Source organism: Rutilus rutilus, assembly GCF_951802725.1.
Source record: "Rutilus rutilus genome assembly, chromosome: 1".
Taxonomy (NCBI): Eukaryota; Metazoa; Chordata; class Actinopteri; order Cypriniformes; family Leuciscidae; genus Rutilus; species Rutilus rutilus.
The window spans coordinates 43,373,789-43,397,634 of NC_140209.1; the positions used below are offsets into that span (position 1 = coordinate 43,373,789).

Below are 23,846 nucleotides of genomic sequence, written 5' to 3' on the forward strand. Positions count from 1 at the left end.
AAGCATTTATTAAATAGCCTCTAAGTTTAGTTTAGCTGAACAATAAAAGATAATACCGAGCCCTCAAATGATTGGCTCTCGAAAAGCGAGATTTAACATATCACAATCTAAAACTCGTTGCTCAAAATAGCATGGCTTTTGTGAAAACTAATTACGGTTTGTCTCTATTCTCAATTTCGCTGGTGACACAAACAAAGATCGCTGGTGTGGAAATGTATCCACCTCCAACTTTCAACTTGCTACTCTATTGCAGACTATGCAGCATATGAGATGTTATATCAATGCTAACACTACACACACACAAAATGTACTGTAAGTCCAGTCTCACAGCAACATTTACTGGAAATACTTGAGTTTATTTTAGCTGTTTTATCATGCTCGTGTCTTTTTTCATGCCGTCTCCCTGTTCAGGTCCATAGTTTTCACATTCATGCTAGTTAGCTGTAAGTGAAGGGTGAAGGGGTCATTCCTTGGGTTGTATCCTTTATTTATTTATTTATTTATTTATTAGTATCTTTTTTTGCTAGGTGATCAAATTTGCCGAGTGCTCTTTTAAATTTTTGGATTGCCCTCTGTGACTTTGATCATGTTTGTTCGCATCTAAGGGGCATTTATTTAATGCCGTTTTTTTGCAGGAGCACGACTAATAACACCCTGGGAAACGTTTCACGTTACCTGCAGAAGATATTTTCTCTGTTGTGCCACTGAGCAGTCGATTCAACCTTGTACACTCGTGGTTTTAATATCCTAGTCTGTAGTTTGGAAGATTGGATTTTGTACTGCTCTAAATTAGATTTCATTTCTTTCTGACCTTTAACCTCAATTATCCATGTAACCTTGGATTCAAGACAAAGCAAATTATTTTCTTAATGACCTGCTGTTTGCACAAAGGCTTTAATTCTCTGCTGGCCATCCTCGACCAATGCACACCTGATGTTCCTGCTTAATCGGATGTGCAAGAGGAATATTACACTCCAGAATGCAGCAATATTACACATGCCGATACACTATGAATTCCCCAATGAAGACTAGGGGAATATTTGGTACTGCTCACTTGTCACTGCCAAATTAATGCTATATGTAAGGTTTATCAAAGTCTTAAGTAATGGGATGAATTTGATAGGACATAATTCATAATAGCCCCTCTGATTTAAGATACGTTCCCAAAAAGACTTCAAGTTTAACAGAGCTGAAAAAAGTCCCATCTATATCTACTTAAAATGTGATTTTAAGTAAAAAAAAAAAAAAAGCAGATTGCACTATGGAGATGTTGACATCCACTAAATGGGTTGTATTATGTGACTGCATTTTTTGCACATTAGAATTTGTTACCTTAGCATGCTTATGCACTACTGAGCGGAACAAACCAAGAATGACCCTTCTAAGGGCTGGTTCACACAAAACGCGTTTTCGTTGTTAAAAACAGTGCAACGGGGAAAAAACGCAAGCGCTCAAAACTCGTCTTTTAAAAGTTGAACTTATTTTCATTTGAGTGGTGCGTTTTTAGAGCTTGATGGAAAATATAATGGAAAAGTAGCGCAGTGGAATGTAAAAACGCGTTCTGTGTGAATGGCCCCTATCCCTTCCAACCTCACTAGTTTTAAAGAACGGACAAACAAATGACACAACTGTGATAACTTCGTTGACACAATCACATTGTAGCTTTCAGAATGAACATCAGTGAGGCCTGCCATAAATTTCAGTTCAATTACCTCCAATATCCGTATCACTGGCATTATATTTATGATGATGTTTTACTGTTTGGAAGTTTTTGATGATATTTTATTTGAATACAACTGCTACTGTTTATTTATTTATTTATTTATTTATTTCATTATTATTATTTTACCAGTTGGGGATCACATATCTTTACATAACCACAGTACTCTTGATAGTCCTATTGCAGAGGTCAGACCTATTAGTGTAGAATCGGTGCATGTTTGGTAGAATGTTGCTCAGATGTATCTGACAAACACTTAAACACACTCTATGCCAAATTATCTGTTTTGGGGCTTCAGGGTGTCACACATGATGGTCCTGATCTTAGCAGACCAGCATGGTTTTAAATACAAGCCACAAATACAGGCCAATTTATCCCAACCCCTTTAATGCTGTTATTAAATGAGAAACATTAGACTCTAAAATCAAGTGGTGCATGGAAATACCAGTAAGCCAATCCCCTTTAACACTACATGCGATTTCCAAATGCTTGTGCAATGCAGTCACTGACATATGTGCTTAATGTGCAGTAACAGAGCAAATGCATCAAATATATCTGTCTATAGGAAGGGAATGAAATCAAGAGAGCAGCCCAGAGGCAATACAACCATATCAAGTAGTTAACTGCACTGTTGATTTTTATTTAATTTTTTTACCAAAAGGGCTTTGGATCAAAGTGAAAACCAATTAAGAACTTAAAAGTCCATATGGGTAACGTAAATACCTGTATGTAGACTATATGCATAAAATGCAAGTGGCATACATACTGACATTTTTATATATTCATATTAATATTTAAAGCAACAATGTTGGAAGAAAATGTATTGAATGTTAATGTATTTCATCTCAATGACAGGCCTGGCGGCAGAGAATGCGGTTACATTATTTAGTAGGGTTAACGTCATAATAATATGTATGTACTACTATGATGTCATAATGTCATTAACACGGTCTTTGGTTTTTAAACAGTTTAGAAGGGATTTTATTATAGTTCGGTTGGCAAAATCTCTTTTTTTACATTGTGAAAAGTAGGGAGAGGCTGCAATACAGATATTTTGGTTTGAAAAATGGGGATCCTGATATGTAATTACCTCTGAAACCCACTGGATAACTATGCATAATCAAAATTTGTACATATATACACAAACATGTTTGTACATGTGAATTCCAAAAACCAGATGTTTTGCCAGTTTTACCAGTCCTGAAAAGAGACAGATTTGTTTTGCTCAGACCATGCCATCCTGGGGTTTCCTCTTCTCAGGGTGCCCTGTCAGTGCTCACTTGTACTGAGTGACCTCAACAACTGATTTCGGGCCAGTTTTCTTTTCATCCTGTCATGTCTTTTGCTTGTTCTGGTTAAGATTTGAAACTGAAAAAAAGAAAAAGAAGAAAAAAAAAAAAAAAAGATGACAGTTCTATGTTTTTAAGGGCAAAGATCGTGATGGCTTGTCAGTCATCAAGCATTTGGACCATGCATCCTTCTTGATGCATATTGCCTTTGTGGGGCCGAATGTGTCCATAAATGCTGATCAAGAATGTGTTTATTTATATAGTTAAGTGATGTGAGAATGTGCAGAGCATGTTACATTGAAGCCCTAAAGCAAATGGATTGCAACATAACTCATGTTTTAGAGGAGGAACAAGGATGATATTCTCATGGATGATGTTCTCCTGTCTGTATATTCTAAATGTCCTGTGGTAAAAAAATAATGACATGATGTATGAAACTATAATAACATTTTGTTTCTTAGTATGCAGGTGCTGGATAGCCTGTTAATGATCATTTAAAAACTACTCAGTTACATCTCGCATTATTATGATATTATTCTGAGATGGATTACCACTATCAATGATAATCATAATTTAAGTACAAAGGCTGAGAATACTAATGCACATAGGATGACAGGAGGTCTCTGAAAGATCTGTCGTTTTGTTAAAGGTTTTTTTTTTTTTTTTTTTACTCGTGCTTGTATGTTTCTATTTATTTTGGTTGTTATTTGGCACCATCTGGTGGCCACAGCACTCTATTGTCTTTATATGTCGGTTACAGCATAAATGATGTTCAGTTGAACCGTGTTGACATTCTGGATGAAGTCAGTCACGAAGGTCACTCGCTGAGCCACGTTGGCCATTTATCTTTCTTTCTTGTTGGTTTGTTATGCCTCCTAAACTAATTTATTGCAAAACTTGCTATAGCTTTGGTTTTACATAAACATTTCTTTCTTGTTGTACATGAGTTTGTCTACAAGTGTGTGTCTCTGTTGGTTTATTATATATGGGCCTATATTTCTATATGTCTATTTGTGTCCACGATTACATTTGTTCACACAGACAGATCTTCCAAACCCCATGGTCTCCTGCAGCGATTGTGCAATAAACTGAGGTTTATATTTTTTAAATGGTCTCTTTTGACTTTCTTAATGGTTTGGAGAAGGACTGCTGATGTAAACAGGATATGTCTGCTTTTTGACCTCCACTTTAGGTTATTCATATTTGCTATGTTTATTCTCACAGGTGTGTGCTTGTGTGACTTAAGTGACTTGTGTAAAGTTAAAATCACTTTTTTATTTTTATTTATTTATTTATTTATTTATTTATTTATGTTGTTCTATATATTAAATCTGTCCCTAACCTGTATCTAACTTTCCCCGGGGTCAAAAATAACTGTTAAATAGATAGTTTCTGTCATAATTTATTCTCCCTCATGTTGTTCCAAACCTGTATGAGTTTCTTTCTTCTGCTGAACACAAAATAATATGTTTTGAACAATGTCAATAACCAAACAGTTGATGGGCCCCATTGACTTCCACAGTATTTTTTTCCCTTTCCATTCTATGAAAGTCAGTGGGGCCCATCAACTGTTTGGTTACCCTCTTTAAAATATCTTCCTTTGTGTTCATCAGAAGAAAGATATTCATACAGGTTTGGAACGACATGGGAGTGAGTAAACGATGACAGAATTTTCATTTTTGGCTATAGGCTACTATCCCTTTAAGGGATAGAGCCTAACTAGATGCATATCATTTTATAACACTACTCGTCACAATACATGATAATGCTAAATGCTTAATTACTGTGCAAAATACACAATTCCAGTGCCAGTTTACTTTCTTACTAAATATAAATCTGAACGTGCACATGATATTAACGTTACCTGTTTCCAACATGTACAGACGGATGGAAACATTTGTTCAAGACAAAAAAAAAAAAAAAAAAAAAATTATTTATGACGATTTATTGTCAAATATTTCTATTTATAAAAAAATTATTTAAAAAGCCATCCACACATAAAGATTTTAGAGTAAGGTTAAATGATAAACTAGTTCAAACCAAATACCGCGTGCTGTGAAAACAGGGCAAACGGATCTCTTTCGAACAGTGCAAGAAGCTTTCGCAATATTTATAATTTGGGATGACAAAATTTGTTGCTTATGTCAAGTTATCAAAGTTGTATTTGTTCAGTTTTGGCGGAAATAAGGTGCATGCAAATTGTAAGGGCGTCAACTTTAATGCTGCATTTAACTACTTTGGTGTTTAGTTGCCTATTGTCAGAAAACAAAGCGTAGGAAAATGTAAGGGTGATAACGGTTCGATAAAGTGATAAACATTCAGATAAACATGTCGGCAAAACCGCAAACTTTATTCCAGCGCACGTCACGTTTGTGTTGCTATGACCACGATAAAGTGAGAGATCAAGCGGGGTTCAGCTTCATGCAACGTAAATCACTTTAAAAGGAAACATAAAGAGAGGACACCTCCCATTCTCATCTACATCTTAAACTCTCACTTCCTCCATGCTTTACAGTGAGATCTGGCCATAACTGCTGGCATTCATCCGCTTCTCTCCATCTGTCAAACGAGCTCAGCGCTTCATCCTCTCGCCTCAGGAGCCAGAGTCCCTCCCAGCCACAGTTCTCAGGTACAGTGCCCCGTCCCATCATCATATGGTGTGTTGTGCTCCTGTACGGTGTTTTTGGTAACCGTGCAGAACTTTGCATCTTTGCCCGCCTCTCAAAACCTAGTAAGCTGACTATCTAGACAGCCGGTTGGGCGCGCCTAGACGCTCCTATACGACCTAAAATGTTGTTTAGCTAAATAGGATTTGGGACCTAATCTGCAGATCGTTCCTAATACATTCAGTCTTTTTACTCGGTTTAGTACTGTTCCATAATATTGTTTCAACGAGAACGTCCATTGCTAAATGTGTCTGTGCTTTTCCGAACTGTGGCAAGGCACGGTTAAACATTTGAGGAAGTTTTGTAAGAGAACTACTCACTAAAAAGGTGAAGCTGATATGACTGAGTTCTTCACTCATTCACACAGATTTTTGCAAATATTGTAGCCTATAGCTTTAAGAGTCTGCTCAATACGAGCTAGGAAGAAATAAATATAGAAAACAGATAAAGAACAAAGCACTGTAAAAAAAAAAAAAAAATTATTCATTAAAATATATATTTTTTAAATCCTTAAAGGGATAGTTAGGGATAGATAGTCTCAGTCAGGATTATTATAGAAATTAAATGAATGGAAACATTTGTACAGTCTTTCTGAAGCAGCATGTTTGTGTGGAAGGATGTGGTGTAACTGAAGTTCTGAACATCTCCTGCGCTCCAACAGTTGCTGTGGTGTTAGTCCAGTTACAAGTTTCCTCTCTCCGCCTTATCTAATGCTCACTTTCTTTTGCATCTTTCATTTCATCTTTCAGATTATTTCTGTGAGCATACAGGGCTTCAGCGATGCATTGCAAATGAGAGTGACATTTGTTAGTCAACTAATTAAGCATATGCACAAGACTGCGTTTGATGTGATGAGAAATGAAAAAAGGGATCAAAAAGAGAGAGATAAAGATGAGAAGAGGGTTTAGTGCTTTATCACTAAAACCTGCAAACAACGTGGCATCAGACTTAGAGAAGTAGCATTTCCTTCTCATTTACTTCATGCTAGTTTCCTCTTTCCTTCCTCTTTCTTTGGGCTTGTTGCCTACACACTGTTTTAAACATAGAAAGATGAAAAAAATTTACATTTACAGGAATTCATTCAAATTCAAGAGAATTTAGTTATTAAACCAAGAATTAAATTTGAGTGCAAACATACTGACAACAGCGAAGAGTTCAGATCATCATCAAATGCAGTAACTGGAGTCAGCCATTTTTACCACAAATTACAAATACAGAAATACCTGAAAAAACAGCTTCCTTCAATGAATATATTACCGTGTTGCCTATATTAAGATGCAAATTTTTCAACCCACAAAAAGAAAACTTGCAACTTTCGATTATGCATGTGGCAGACACTTTTATCTAAATTTGATCTAAATTGAGCTACTGGAATGTTTGAAAGTAATGATGAAAACCATCATAACTTAATTTACTTTTCCAGCTGTTTCTCATATTCATGTGTTTTCTCTCTCCATCCCTGTGTCTCTTCCTCCTCTGTCGTTCCTCAGGTCATCATGTCTAGGAAGGTGGTCAGGACCAGTAAGTTCCGCCATGTCTTTGGCCAGGCGGTGAAGGCAGACCAGTGCTATGATGACATCAGGATCTCCCAGATGACCTGGGACAGCAACTTCTGCTCCGTCAACCCCAAGTTTGTGGCCATGATTGTGGATGCCAGTGGTGGAGGAGCTTTTATTGTATTGCCACTGAGCAAGGTGCATCCAGATTAAGCACTCATTAAGCTCAAATTAATTGCAATGTTCATGTTGGTGGGCAGTGGGTATATATTGAAACCATTCAAGGTTTGATTTTATATATATATATATATATATATAGAGAGAGAGAGAGAGAGAGAGAGAGAGAGAGAGAGAGAGAAATGCCAATATTAAGATAAAGACATTAAGTTAGTTGGACTTGATAGTTTTAGGTCCAACTGTAGTTTTAACCCATTATCTGTTTCAAATGATCTTCTGAGGTCTTTGAATTTTGAACGCTACATATGTCATGCAGTGTTTGTCTAAATAAGGAAGTTCAAGGTTGAGTTTCATATGTACGTGTCACCAGACCTAGCATCTCTTCTCTTTCTGCTCTCTTGCATCTTGTTTTTGCCATATTTGGAGTGCGCTGCTGTCAGCCCTGCACAGGATGTGGTGACAGCTTGCAGATTGAGTGAGTGACAAAAACTATGAGAAAAGGACAGCTGCCACTTAGACTTGATGTGCCTGCTTTTTTCTTGTGATCAGCTTGGTTCAAAATTTGATTGTGTACTTTTTACTTCATAAAGCTTTCTGATATTTTCAAAATACCTTTCACATGTGGGGGTGGCAATATGGTGGAAAATTGTTTTTTGTCTTCCTCTTTTTGTTGCTGTTGTAGAGTTTGTCATTTCTTTCTTTCTTTTTCATCTTCTGAGTCCATCATCTCTGGTCCTCTGTTTCTATATGTTACTCTGTCTGCACTCCTGGGTCTTATGCCTGAGAATGAATGGGAGATCTGTCATATTCAATCTGCTGTGCATCTTACACTCGATGCTTTGCTCAATGGCAGCCATTGTTTCCCAATGAACATGAGAATTCGAGTCGAGCCCTTTCATTTCGTTTGGGTGGCTTGAGGAAGTTTTGAAAGCTCAGTTTTGAGACTGATAACATGATCATCAGGTTTTGTACACACTTGTGAAGTTCACAATGTCATTAAAGGGGGGAATATGAAATTCATGTAAAAAAAAAATGTGTTGACTTTTTACTCAAATTGTCATTCTGATACTATAATTTGTAATTCATATTTTGGATTAAATTAAATATTAATGTAGAACTAGTGGTTTCAGAATTTTGGACCCCATTGTACCATAAGTTAGTTAGACCCTTAAGGAAAATATGAATTTGTTGTAATTTGAACTTAACCAGTCGCTTTCTCTGACAATAATTAAATCATCTTTAGGCTACTGTTATTTAAGTGTTATTCAGTAATATTAATAATATAGTGTCAGGGATATTGTATACTAGTATTTATTTATTAATATTTTGAATTGTCTTTTGTTTTGATATGTTCACTTTCATTTTTCATTTCTATTAATCTTTTAAATAATTCTATTTAGCTTTAATTTACTTTATTTCAGTTTCAAGTTTTAGTGATTTTAGTACCTCAACTTCTTTTCTTTCAATTAGTTGCCAAGGCAACATTTCAAATTTTCTGTTAAGATTTTTAAGTTTAGGTTTTTTAACTAATATTTATATTTTATTTTAACAATAATAATGCTGCTTAAGTCCACTTAAAACATATTTTTTTTCAAGTTCTTACTTGCGTACTGCAGCCCCTGTAATAATTTATAGACTGTTCCTGTACATGGACTTGCACACAGCACTCACATTTAACAATAGGATTTTTGCAGAGTGAATGTGCTCTCCTCGTGCATGATGGGAACTCATGCACGGTGCTGTCCTCTCTAAACGGGTTAGTAGTTATTAGGCGTAATTGAAGGCATAGCTGTAAAATTGAGATCAGCTGACACAGCCCTCCTCATCTGTCTGAGATCTCTCCTGCTCTTTTACTGCTCTGTTGGTCAAAGTTTCAAAGAGTTCATATTCTATGTTTAGTCATTTGAAGGACTTTTACATGGATCTATTTGTGTACATTTGTGTTTTCTCTCCTTCATACCAAGGTTTACCTTAGTAACCCATTTGTCCCTTCTGGGTCTCTGATTTGTGTTTTAGACGGGTCGCATCGACATGTCCCAGCCCACTGTATGTGGTCACACTGGACCCGTATTGGACATTGAATTCTGCCCACATAATGACAACATCATTGCCAGTGGCTCTGAAGACTGTAGTGTCATGGTGAGTGACATGTGCCTTTAGCTTATTGGCTTGATCAAATTACATTTATGCACCAAAACAGTCAATACTCGTACTAAAGTGAAAATGCTAATATAATCCATAATTATCGGACCAGTGCCATCCACACCTACCGATTATTATAAATATCAAATCAATTAATGAATAATACAATTATGTATACAAAACAGCAGCTCATATTAGGCTTGCTACAATATACGGTAATACCGGTTATGTGGGATGATGTCGGTATGAAAATACATACCGGTTTAAACAGTGCCTTTATCAATCCTAATGAATGTGAAATAATGCTCATGTGTACAAGTACTTTTCATAGACAACAAACACGTTCAGTCTTTTAAGTGTGTAAATTACTATTTAAAATTGCTCCATCTAGCATCTAACCAGCTGTAATGCCGGAATAACTAATTTGAATGTGGAAACCGTACTGGTGTGAAAAGTATGATCTAACTCACACTACTTATTATAACATAAGGTCAATGTTGTTATGTAATAGATCTGGGAGATTCCGGAGGGAGGTCTCATATCGCCCCTGAAGGACCCAGTTGTGAAGCTGGAAGGGCACTCTAAACGTGTGGGCATCCTCAGCTGGCACCCCACTGCCCACAACGTGCTAATGAGTGCAGGTAAACCAACATCACACATCCACCCAACAGCCAAACTTTTACAGTTGGTGGAATGGTGGCGCCCTCTGCTGATTCTTCATACACTTCTTTAGGTTTATCATAAATTTGACGTTTCTGTTTCCTTTTCTCTCTCTCTTCCACATCAATCTTCCTCCTTCCCCCTGTACTCTTGATTTACCTTGTCGGCCTTTCTTTCACTCTTGGTTCCTGTCTGCAGGCTGTGATAACGTGGTCATCCTGTGGAATGTGGCTCGTGGAGAGGCAGTGGTGCGCATTGACTCAGTGCACACTGATCTGATCTACAGCGCCTGCTGGAACAGAAACGGCTCTCAGATCCTTACTGCCTGCAAGGACAAGAAACTACGAGTGTTCGACCCCCGCAAGGGCTCCGTCATCAAAGTGCGTGCATCCCTTCAATGTAAAACATGATAAAATAATGCTAACCGAAGTGAATAATTTTTTATTTTTTTAAATGTATGGGTTTAAATAAGTAATGTATTTGCATTGTTTACCATTCACATTGATTTTGTTGTCACATCTAGCAATTAGTTGTCTTGTGGTGTTAGGATGTTAGGATTTTGCTGTACTTAAAAAGATCAGTTAGTTGGTTGTTGGGTTTCATGTATTTTTGATGGCGTTTTAAAGCATTGCATCAGTGTTTTTTTTTTCAATGTTAATGCAAGTATTCAGAAAACTTGAGATTGAGCACATGATTCCGAATAATTTAAAGCCGCAGTAATTAACAGGAAATCTTAGTGATAATTTAATGTTTTCTTAAGGTGCAGTAACATTTATGAATCACAGCTCACCTTCTGTTAGCCAACGTATCCAACTTGAAACTGTTGCGAAATCTGCATTGTGCAAAATTCCCGATTGCATTAATTCCTTTTGAAATGACTTCGATTCGCCCTTGAAAATTCAAACAACAGTTAATGTGACTGCATTTTTTGTCTTTTAACATTTTGCATTCAAAGTAATTAACTAATCAATTCAACGCAAACTATGCCTTTATTTATTCCAATTTACAGTCTGAACATTTTTTGTAGTGTTCTTTTATAGCTTATTATAGTGTCTCTTTCTTACACTTTCCTTTCTGCCAGCTTATTCACTGCTCATGTGAATATGTGTGTTTCAGGAGAAGGACAAGCCTCATGAAGGTTCCAGGCCAATCAGAGCTGTGTTTGTGTCTGACGGCAAGATCCTGACCACCGGTTTCAGCCGCATGAGTGAGCGGCAGGTGGCGCTGTGGGATCCTGTGAGTACATCATGTGTTTCAGAAGCTCTCTTTTTCAGTTTTACAAACAAGTGACTCACAAAAGTGTGTTGTTTGTGGTTGCAGAACAACTTGGATGAGCCCTTGACTCTGCAGGAGCTGGACACCAGCAGTGGAGTGCTCTTACCTTTCTTTGACCCTGACACTGGTGTGGTCTACCTTTGTGGCAAGGCAAGGATCCAACACAAGTTCAAGTTTTATGATCATGAAGAGTTATTTGTTCATGAAGTTGTATGTGTTAAAAGTGCATATGGTTTGACAGGGTGACAGCAGCATCAGATACTTTGAGGTGACAGACGAGGCTCCATACGTCCACTATCTCTCCATGTACAGCAGCAAAGAGAGTCAGAAGGGCATGGGCTACATGCCTAAGAGAGGCCTGGAAGTCAACAAGTGTGAGATTGCAAGGTAAACACGCCCAGCCTTTCACCAATGCCCATTGTGTAGTTGCTTTGTCCCACAAACATTTAGAAAGTTCAGCATTTTCAATTCTTGATTATTTTATATTTATTTCAGGTTCTATAAACTTCATGAGAGAAAGTGTGAACCTGTTGTTATGACTGTGCCTCGTAAGGTAAGTTTGGATTTAAAGTCAAAGATTTGGGGTCAATAAGATTTTTGTTTGTTTGAAAGAAATAGTTTCATTCAGCAAGGATGCATTAAAGCTACACTATGTAACTTTATGTAAAAATATATTCCAAACCATGTCTTTACTTTAACCAAATACCCTTTTGATAAACCTATAATAATGATATTATGATATGTCTTAATCATTAATTTGCCTGTGCATGTCAGCTAAAAATTTGCAAACGAACGAGAAAAATGTACTGTTTATCATGAAAAAGGGCTGGCCTCCACAGAATTATCTATAATCTATCCGCTCTGTATCCATGTGTGCACATTCATCCATTCTTACTCAAGACGCATGCCATTTTCTTTTTTAACCGCTAGAGGGCCGAAAGTTATATAGTGTAGCTTTAAAGGTGCATTGTGTAATATTTAGGAGGATCTGTTGACAGAAATGCAATATCATATACATAACTATGTTTTCAGTGACCTTACTTAATGAACCGTTATGTTTTTATTACCTTAGAATGAGCCATTTCTATCTACATACACCACGGGTCCCCTTACATTGAAATGCGCCGACATGTTTCTACAGTAGCCCTAAATGGACAAATGTTGTTCTTTGTGCAAAGAAGCAAGCTAAAGTCAGCGAATAAAACACTGACACAATGATGAACAAGTAACAATAATATTCACAATAACATATCGTTTTACTGAATAATTAAGTAGACCTAATTTCTTAATTTATCTTTGTAAAGAAACCTCATTGCTTAACTGGCTCTGCTGTCTCAGACATCGACTTCTTTTCCTGTCTGCCACCATAACTTCTGTTGGTTGCAATTCGCAACCTCACCACTAGATGCCGCTAAAACATTACACATTTATAATGTTGCAAAAGATTTGTGTTTCATATAAATGCTGTTCATTTGAACTTTTTATTCATCAAAGAATCCTAAAAAAAAGTATCACGGAATCCACAAAAATATTAAGCAGCACAACTGTTTTCAACATCGACATTTTCTTGAGCACCAAAGCAGCATTGAATGGTTTCTGAAGGATCATGTGACTCTAAATATTGAAAATTCAGCTTTTAAAAACAAAAAATAAATTTTTTATTGATGGTGTATGAATGCCACACAGTTGATTTATGGCATCTTAATCCAACATTATCTTTTCCTTGCTTTAGTCTGACTTGTTTCAAGAGGACCTTTACCCTGACACGATTGGTCCAGAGCCATCGGTGGAGGCAGATGATTGGTTTGCTGGTAAAGATGGGGAACCAATCCTGATCTCCTTGAAAGATGGTTTTGTGGCTACCACCAAAAACAAAGAGTTCAAAGTCATCAAAAGCTTGATGGCCACAACATCCTCTTCCTCGAACAACCGACAATCTGACAGTGGGGTACGAGAACAGATAATTACCCCAGCCTTTTTAATGCATTTTATTTAACCCCAAACATAGTGAATTGTATATAAAACTGAGTTTCTCATTCTAGCTTTCTTTCTCTTTCACACACAGGACGTGCAGGCCTTGCAGAATGAGGTGAAGGAGCTGAGAGAGATGGTTGAGCAATTGACCAAGCGTGTGAGCGAACTGGAGAGCAATTAGCTGAAGAGAGACCCCAGTAGAATGAGATTTAAAAGAAATATGCAATTGACACATATAAGATGCGTGAATAATGAAATTGTAAAAGGTTCATATCAGAAAGATTTGTAGAATTATGTGAAAAGTTTTCATCGGATACTATTTTGCAGACCAAATTTTGCTCTTCAGGGATTTTACTCTTTTTTTTTTTTTGAAAGATTTTTTTTTAAATGTGATTGAATTTGTTTGAAGCCCATTTTAATATATGTTTTATAGGATTTGAAATAAAGGTCAGTGTTATTTTAACAAAGATTTATTTATGTGTCAAAAAGTCATTGTTCATTCTGCACACACAAATGTCTTAAATCAGTCAATTTTTATTGAAAATATATGAAAGACAATAGAAATGATTATGACCAAATACACAATACACACACACGCACAAAAAAAAAACCTCAGTGAACTAACAAAAAATTGTGTAGCAACTACACAAAAAACATTTCCTAAAAAGTTAAAGCCTAAACACTGTAAAGTTTACAACCGTATTTATTCAGTAGAATTTTTTGAAATGCCAAGGACTGGCACAGATAATGACCTGAAAGTATTTCGGACACAAGCTTGGCCCATCCCTGAATTTTAATAAACAAGTGCATAGTGTATTAGCTGCACTGAGAAATCGCAGCAGTAAATTGTAAAAGATATAAAACGAATTCATTAAAAAGCTTAAAGACTGTATTTCTAAACGCTCCAAACAATTAATATTTACATTTTTCTAGATCTTGACCTTTTCTCATGTAAGTTTTTCTAATTTCCTACCAACTACTAAATACTACTTCGCCTACTAACATTAACCCATTTTAGACTCCAGCTATAATTACTGCGACTACTTATTAGTTTAATACATTTTTCTTTATCTACACTACACATAGTTCTTGCTTGGTGCAGATGCGCTATTGCTGTAGTATTTGGCGGTTCCGCTCGATCCTCCAGAGCGGGGTCTGCTGAAGCAACACAGCAGGCCTCCGGCCAGCAGGAGCAGGGTTCCTCCTCCCCAGCCCACGAAGATACATGCACCCAACTCTCTTTTCTTAGACGCATCGACCAGTGGATCGTTGAAGTCGCGTATGACATTATTTGCCGCCCAGCTGACAGGGATGATCAGCAACAAGCCCGCGATGATCAGCCCAATAGCGGACACCAGACTCATTTTGGGTTTGACATCTTCGTTGTCAATGCAGGTGGTGAAGTCGGCTCCGGCGCAGAGAATGAGCAGGGACAGGACAGCGAGCATACAGCAGATGATGGTCATGGCACGGGACGCCTGAAGTTCAGAGCTCAGGATGAGCATTGAGTCGAAGGTCTTACACTGCTGCTGTCCGGTACTCTGAGACACACACTGCATCCACAAGCCCTCCTCCTGAACCTGTGAGGAGAGAAACAATTATCTAGCTTTATTTTTAGGCGTAGGCTACATGTTATTCATGGGAAATATGGCCTGAGGGAAGTTAGTTTTAGATATCGTCAAATAACAAAATATGAAATATACCCTCCCATCCACATAATTCTTTCAAGAATAACGAATTTTTAAAAAAAAAATTATAACCGAATGTCGCTCCATACACTAAAGTAGCCTACACAGTCTCCATCTCTCTGTAGAGTAGCCTATGCATGACACATTATATAATCTAATATTAGAATGATTAAAGTCAACATGAAATCAAAATTAACTATCTTATTTTTAATGGAATATTTAATGGAAACATCTTTTTTTTTAATGGAATATTTAATGGTAAAATTTTATGGAATATTGCTGTATTTATTATAAATTATCATTTCCTTGCACATATTTTAAATTCATGTGCCCTCGTAATCTTTTATCAGAATAACTTCCTCTCCCTTTTGCAGCGGCATCTCTTCTCTTATCTGATGACATGTTTACTGGCTCGAGGGCGGGATCAACCTGTCACTCACATGACGTCAGAGCAGTAGCAAACCACAACCGAGCGGCTCTGACCACAACCATCCAACGATCCAATCAAAAAAAAAAAAAAAAGAATATCGCAACTTGTGTCATTCCGACTTTAATAGCCAATTCGATAGTGTTAGTAAAATTCTATTTAGCGGAGAATATTGCACAATGTCAAGGACAATTGTGAATGTATATACATGCTGGATGAAGCTACACTATTTTCCATTGTCTTGGTATTTTAGTAATTTTGTATTTTCTTTTGGCATTTTTATTATTATTTAAAAATATTTCAGTCACTTTAAATTAGGGACCAATTCTCACTATCAATTATTAACTACGACTTTTGCCTCAATAAACTCTATTGGGTATAGGATTAAGGTGCTTGCTTCGGCAGCACATATACTAAAATTGGGTATAGGATTAAGGGATGTAAAATATAAGGTCATGCAGAATAACGGTGCGAGCGAAGCGGAGTCGGGTGGTTATGACGCAATTGTTAGCCTATTTTTACAAAAACTGCTTCTACAGGGCCATAAAGTAAGATACAAGGTAATGGAGCCTTTTATACATTTTAGTGTTTCTTTAAAAATAAATAATGGACAAATGGAGTCTTTAAACGCCTCAGATGTAAAGTTATTCGCTGTCAAAGTGACGCCAAAATTAATGGGAGTCAATGGAATGCTAACAGCAGGCGATGGTCTGCTAATCAATGGTAGCCCCCAGGGAAGCTTCAGTTTCCGGCCGATAGATTACCCCCTTGGGAAAGCGTTGAGAGCGTCAAAAAGGTTGGGCAGTTCTTTTTCTATATGCAAATATCAAGCGAAAAACGCGGTCGGCAGCCAATTGCTGTGAGGTTCGGGATGTGACGTCTGTCTTGAGAGTAACAAATTGTGCCGGAGTTTATAATGGATTTAGTGCGTAAATCATTTTGTTTACAAATTAGACGCTTTGCAGTTGTTATATATATATGTTAAATATTTCATTTTGGATGTGTTCATTGCGATTATACTGGCTGGGTTTATAAAAGTTTATTAAATTGACAGGATATTTGCTTGGAGCATTTGGAAAAACAAAGCTTGTCTATTTCCGGATGTAGGCTAATCGCGTGCATCTCTGATGATTATATGTGTGTGTTGAAAAAAACATAGATTAAACACTTGCAACAGACGCTTGAGAATTGGACCCTTAACTAAAGTGTTACCAATTATTTGTTACCAGTTTTAATTATTTCAGTGATTTTGTTTCAACTGATTGCCAAAAGTAACATTTCTCATTTTCATTTATTTAAAAAAAAAGAAAAAGTTTTTCATCTAATATTTTTATGTTATGTAAGCTTTATTTTAATTAATGAAAAGAGTTTCTGACTGTTTGTATTAGCAATAACAACTGTATTTAACAGTTTTAACATATTCAACACATCACAAGAAAACATACTTCAGGTGAATAGCCTACTGATCACTGCTCTCAGACCATTTACAGTGCAAATTTCAGTCTCTTCCTCATACACAGCTATATAATAGCGTCATTCATTTTTTTTTATTAAAAAATAAATATTATTTTTCTTTTAATCAAAATGTTGATTAAACATTGATTTTACCTGTGCAGTGATAATGTTCTGACCAATAAAGGCAGAAACCCTCCATCTTGGAACAGCAATGGTCACGACCGCAGCAATGAGACCTAAAATTCCCAGTGCCACACACACGATCTGTACAGCAGAGCCCATTCTGAAAGAGTAAGGGAGATGGTGTTAAAACTGAAAGACCAAAAAATGGCATGACAAAATAGGCTACAAAACCAGTAGTTTCCTGTTCCTGATGTTTTGTAATATTCTAATCTAGTTCTTATGTATTTGCACAGAAACTCAATGGCTCCTCCCTTTAGACAGGCCCATACAAGAATTTGTATCTTAGGGCTATAGCAGAAAAAAAACATCAACGCTAAGAAACCTCACATCATAAAGCAAAAGCCTCAAGTCTCAACAGGTTCTAACAATCTTTACTTGGTGAACTGCCACTCCCAGAGAGGGGTCTCAGGTCCCGCTCATTCTATGCTATTCGGTTCTATTCGAATGCAGAAAAAAAAAACTCTCTGAACTTCTCTTATATTTCCTCAGGATTTGCTCTTGGCCGATTCATAAAACTACTGTTAGAATGTGTGGACTGTAGTTAAGACCCCGTAGTCCATCATAGTGCACTGTATTATCTTTCTACTCAGCACAAAGCACCATGGATTGGTGAGAAGGATAGGATGGATAGGGAAGGGGTGAACAGGTGGTGCGTGGGCACCAACAAAATGACTAACGGTAATTGTGGCTGCTTTTAGTTTACTGTGAATCATTCAACAGCTCTCTGAGCGATTAACATGCTGTTCGGCTCCTTTAAAATTGTATTCTTTCCGTCTAAGCAATCATAATTCTGCTCTTAACTGAGCTAAAATCATGAATGAGTGAGGAATTACGTTTTTTATGTATTCATATGTGCTATACTGTCCAGTTTTCAGGTAAGTTACACATTATAACAATATTAACAGAAAGAGAAGTCCATAGTGAAACATTACCTGTTTATTTTGCTTCTCAATATGACGTGCTTCAAGTCATTTTTGTAATATAACGTTTTATGTATGATGTTACATACAAAGACAACATGAAACATTTTGACAATGTCATACACTTAAAAAAAACATCTAAACATGGATATCTGCAAGGCCTTACTCAAAATACCTGGACATAACACAATACACAAAGGCACCACCTTATATAAAATCATTTATCCTTCTTTTTAAATAATTTATGTAACTTTGCAAAAAGGAAAAAAAGTTTGAACATTACCTTTTATTGTTGCTCTTTGAAGACAATTTCTCTTCGGTTCGTCTTTAAGTTTGTCTCCCACCTTACCAAACGGTTACCTCTAATGAAGGTGTTGGGATGTGGGGCTGCTTTTGTAGAGGAATGCGATGGGTGGGGTATGAGACAGAGGCAGGTTGGTAAAGAGGAAAAGGCCAGACTGGACTTGTTCTTTTTCACTCTACTGCTTTCTTCATCCGTTTTTATATATCACCTTCCTCTGGTTTTTATATAGAGACGGTCCATGTTTTATTTTTTTCTTCAAAAACTAAACATTCATACATACACTAATATCACACAACTAGTTTTTTTTTTCCACTGTACATCACGTTTCCATGCAACTAAATGGAAACATGCGTTCAGGAGGGTCCAGCATCATGATACTATGAATCATAATTCCTTCACAATGACATCTCAAAAACAACCTCAACCTCTCCTCATAAGCTCTGCCCAGTCACCATTGAAACCACACCTGACAAATATAAACAAGTTAGAGTGGGTGGGCTTTAAATTATGAAACATCGGGATTGGGAGATACATCGTCACAACACAGCTGGGTTAGGCAAGAGTAAATGTAAATAAGAGATTGGAAAAAAGACATAGTTTAAGGAACAAAAATAGAGCCAGGCGAAAGAAATGTATCAGAAAGATTACGACACGTCTCTCGGTCTCACAGTCTCTCTCTTGTCTGTTTTTTTTGTGAACTTAAGAGTATTGCTGATGAGGCACTGATATATAATGCACTATATATCATTCTGATGCTGGAAAAGAAAAATATGAGGAAAATTCCAATGACACCATTTATTGAAATTAGTTATTTGACTTTTATTTCATCATTGTGCCTCTCTTTTTTTGTGAAAAAATAATAATAAAAAAATCTTGCGGTGAAAATTGCTCTACTGTTAAATCTAGAAAATGTCATCAGCAAACACAATGACTATGAGTTTTAGTTATGCCTAAAAAATGAATTGATTGATAAAACCTACAATGAAAAGAATCTCGAGTCTACATGAGACGCTGTCATGTCTTAAAGGGTTAGTTCACCCAAAAATTAAAATTCTGTCACTACTCACCCTCATGTCGTTCCAAGCCCGTAAGACTTTCATTCATCTTCAGAACACAAATGAAGATCTTTTTGATGAAATCTGAGAAATCCCTCCATTGACAGCTTACACAACTACCACTTTGACGCTTCAAAAAAGCCATTAAGACAGTGGTTCTCAACTCCAGTCCTCGGGACCCACTGCTCTGGACATTTTGTATGTCTCCCTTATTTAACACACCTGAATCAGATCATCAGCTCATTAGGAGAGACTCCATGAACTGAACTGAGTGTGTCAGATAAGAGAGACATACAAAATGTTCAGAGCAGCGGGTCCTGAGGACTGGAGTTGAGAACCACTGTATTAAGAGATCGTAAAACTAGTACATATGAGTCGAGCAGTTTAGTCCACATTTTCTGATGAGTCACAATCTTTTTATATGATGAATATTGAATTTAGGCTTTTATTCACATAAACACTGATTAGGAAACATAAACAGAAGCTCAACTGAACCTGCTTCACTGTAAAAAAAGATTTTTTGGTGAAGTAAATACTACTGAAAAAAAACAATGTAATTTACATGAAAAAGTTAGTTCAGGCAAGAATTAAAAAAACTAAATTAAGTAGTTTTCCATAAGTTTTCCATAAGTAAATTCCATATCAGTACTTAATTCAAGCGAGTAGAAATGAAAGCGTAAATGTCAACTCAATAAAATTAAGTAAAAATTACTCAACTTTTCTGATACTGGGGTTCCCATCATGCACTGGACCTTGAATAATTAATGAGGTTAATTTTTCACTGGTTTCCAGCTGTATTTACACTGTTTTATCACTGCTTTTGTTGTCAGGATTAGTAACTTGCCATTTTGTGACATTTCGAGTAATTTTTTGCTCAAAATGACACATTCAAACACAAAAATGATCCATCAAATGTTACCGTCATTGTGTATTGTCTACCAAGTATTGAGGTCTTTGCATTCACTTGAGGTTTACCATTTGACATAATGTAGTATAAATTACTTAAATAATCTAAGTAAAGCACATACTATAAATGACTGGGATAAATCAATGTTATTGTTTGAGTGAAATGTAATGCAAAGGAAATTTCAACTAAATCGATTATTAATCAACCTTTTACTAGCCAAGTTAAAGTTACTTATTTTCTTTGTTACTTTCACTTAACTAGGTTAAGTAAAGTTTACTTAATTCCATATTCCAAGTAAATTTAACTTAAAGATTTCTAATTAAAGCTACTGATAAATATGTTTAGGTTTTTACTTGGCAAACTTTGTAAATTTACTAGCATTTCCTGAGTGAAAAAACTTAGCAAGCTACAGTAAATCCTACTCCAAATTTTTTTCAGTGTTCACCGCGATAACAAACCTCTTGCGGAAGCTCAAACGTGCTGCGCAACACGAGAATGAACCTCATTGGTTCTCGTACGTCAAGCGAACATGCTTGAGCTTCCATTTACCACAACTGATGTGTGAGTTGATAAATGTTTATATGTTCTTCAGAAAATGTGGACTAAACCGCTCAAACCAGATTCTCTCTCTCTCTCTCTTTGCAAGTCTGCAGATAGGTGAAATATGTAGTTAACTGGCTATGACTATTGACACATTTCTATTTAGTTTTGGTTTTAGTAATTATAGTATAGCAGAGTTAACAGAACACTTCCAAGACATTTAATTTCAGCAAAGTTTAATGTTCACAGTTTACAGTTAACACTTGTGCAAACTTAATAATAAAAATAAAATAATTGTTTGAGATTGAACAAAGAACCAAACAAATGTAGCTCAAAAGTATGAAAGTAAAAATTATTCATTCAAACTCATTCATATTAAAGATGAAATCTTGTTAAACATGGTGTATACGAAAAAAAAAACCCCAATAATGTGTGTATGATTATTCTTTTATGGTTATTTCTATGATAAATAATTTCAAACTTTGTGTATTGATCCATTTATGTTTTTTTATCTATTGTCTCTTTTAATATCATATACTCTGATACTCATATTCATGATATTTATTTAGTTTACTTCTACTCTGAAAATGCCTACTACGTCTTTGTGGGCTAGACATGCTATTTGTCTTTTCCGTTTTCTGCTCAGTGTCCTATATGTGTGGTAGGCTATCTTGTTTACTATTAAGTTTCAAATTAGATGGTTATCTAACCTGGAATTAAGGTAGACCTACAGCTGTATTTGCATTTAAGGAGACATGATGGAAATACCAACCCGATACGAATTTTACAAGGTGGCTCATATACGACCTCACTACGGTGTACATTTTAGTACATCCTCAGACCTCAGACATATGAAGACAAGGCATCATGCCTCAGACTAAAAGGCTTCAGTCATTGGACAAAACGGCATCGCGCCTCAGACTGAAAAGCTTCAGGTCTCAGGAAAAACAATGTCAGGTGTCAGGTCTCGTACAATTAGGCATCAGACGAAAAGGCATCAGATTTAAAGGCATCAGACAAAACGGACTCAGACTAAAAGGCATCAGACGAAACGGACTCAGACTAAAAGGCATCAGACATAAAGGCATCGGACGAAACGGACTCAGACTAAAAGGCATCAGACAAAACGGACTCAGACTAAAAGGCATCAGACATAAAGGCATCGGACGAAACGGACTCAGACCAAAAGGCATCAGACGAAACGGACTCAGAGGGAGTTTGGAGATTCGCATTGCCCCGCCCCATATGACGTCACATGTACGCAGTTCATAGCTCGAAAGAATGCTTTAACTCCATGATAGTTTGCCAACATACAAACTAGCTAGTTGAAATATGGTATCTAAGTTTTTAAATGTGCAAATAAAACTTGCGAAATGCATGTTCTCTTCTGTAAACAACTTAATTAGTGTAACATTTCAATAAAGCAGGGATTTTAAGCAGTGATTTTAACACTGTTTTAACATTTAATGAAAGCATATAATATATACATAGCATATATATACACACAGGCCAACATTTTTTAAACATATACAATTTTTTTTGTTTTTTTTTTGGGGATATGGGATACATGCTAGGACAGAGAGAATGTTTTTGAAAGAAGTTTCTTCTGCTCATCAAGCCTGCATTTATTTGATCAAAAATACAGAAACAAAATGTAATTGTGATATTGTGATATATTATTACAATTTAAAATAATTGGTTTTCAATTTATTATACTTTAAATTATCATTTATTTCTGTGATGCAAAGCTGAATTTTCAGGATCATTACTCCAGTCGATCACATGATCCTTTAGAAATCATTCTAATATGAGGATTCATTATCAAAGTTGGAAACAGTTCTGCTGCTAAAATTTTTTTCATAACCTGTGATATTTTTTTTAGGATACTTTGATGAATAAAACGAAAAAAAAAAAAAAAAGCAAATATTTTAAAAATATAATTTTTTTGTAACAACAATATATACTGGTCAGTGGTCAGTAATTTGGGGTCAGTATTTTTTTCTTTCTTTTTTGAAATAAATCAATACTTTTATTCAGCAAGGATGTGTTAAATTGATCAAAAGTGATAGTAAAGAAGCAGGGGCGGATCACCCCAGTTGGCAGCAAGGAATTAAAAGTTATGGCCAATTTAACTGTGATTAAATTCAGTATATATACGTCTGCCATATGTTGCCACCCTCAAAAATTCCTGCACCCTTCTCGCCACACCATAAATATTTTTCTAGATCCGCCCCTGTTCAGAAGATTTATATTATTAGAATTTTTTTTTTTTTTAATAAATGCAGTTCTTTTTAACCTTTTATTCATCAAATATATTAGGCAGCAGAACTGTTTCCAACACTCATAATAAATCAGAATATTAGAATGATTTCTAAAGGATCATGTGATGGACTGGATGTCACATGTGACACTGAAGACTGGAGTAATGATGCTGAAAATTCAGCTTTGCATCACAGAAATAAAAGATAATTTAAAGTATAATAAATTTAAAACCAATTATTTTAAATTGTAATAATATATCACAATATTACATTTTGATCAAATAAATGCAGGCTTGATGAGCAGAAGAAACTTCTTTCAAAAACATTAAAAATAGTAATGTTTCCAAACTTTTGGCCTGTACTGTATATATATTATGTTGAAGAGAACATGCATTTCGCGAGTGCATGTTTTAACATTTAAAGGTGAACTAAGTAACTTTTTTACCTTAACTGAACAGCTTCGGAGTCATTGGAATGGTTATATTACTTATTTTCGGGTTGAATGGTGGTCGTTTCGCACCCCTCTGGTGCCCGTGAGCGGAAAATACGCACTTGCAACTTTGGGGTGGCGGGCCGCCGCGTCAGGAAGTATAGCGTGATTATCAGGTCTCGCGATGTAAACAATTGCTTTACGGCCAAAATAAATCTGCTCAAATACTGTCATTATTGCGCTCCCTCACGCTGTTCGAACACGGATGAAGCAGACG

At 36.1% G+C, this 23,846-nt stretch overlaps 2 protein-coding genes across 3 annotated transcripts; one reads left to right on the forward strand and one right to left on the reverse strand.

The window, feature by feature from the left end:
- The first annotated feature begins 5,266 nt into the window (after window positions 1-5,266).
- Window positions 5,267-13,868, forward strand: coro1a (coronin, actin binding protein, 1A). Its single transcript, XM_084426162.1, has 11 exons — window positions 5,267-5,638; window positions 7,166-7,369; window positions 9,365-9,487; window positions 10,002-10,131; window positions 10,349-10,530; window positions 11,267-11,386; window positions 11,471-11,575; window positions 11,667-11,812; window positions 11,921-11,978; window positions 13,158-13,373; window positions 13,491-13,868. The coding sequence occupies exons 2-11, from the start codon at window positions 7,172-7,174 to the stop codon at window positions 13,578-13,580; spliced, it is 1,368 nt and encodes a 455-aa protein (XP_084282288.1). The 5' UTR covers window positions 5,267-5,638; window positions 7,166-7,171; the 3' UTR covers window positions 13,581-13,868.
- cldni (claudin i) lies at window positions 13,791-19,620 on the reverse strand. Of its 2 annotated transcripts, XM_084426177.1 has the most exons (4): window positions 19,444-19,620; window positions 18,356-18,459; window positions 17,123-17,252; window positions 13,791-14,979 (listed from the first exon to the last, which is right to left on the reverse strand). In XM_084426177.1, the coding sequence occupies exons 3-4, from the start codon at window positions 17,249-17,251 to the stop codon at window positions 14,476-14,478; spliced, it is 633 nt and encodes a 210-aa protein (XP_084282303.1). In that variant the 5' UTR covers window position 17,252; window positions 18,356-18,459; window positions 19,444-19,620; the 3' UTR covers window positions 13,791-14,475. The 2 variants fall into 2 exon arrangements, with proteins under 2 accessions (XP_084282303.1, XP_084282302.1); XM_084426176.1 differs by lacking the exon at window positions 19,444-19,620 and having other exon boundaries at window positions 18,356-18,842.
- Window positions 19,621-23,846: the final 4,226 nt, after the last annotated feature.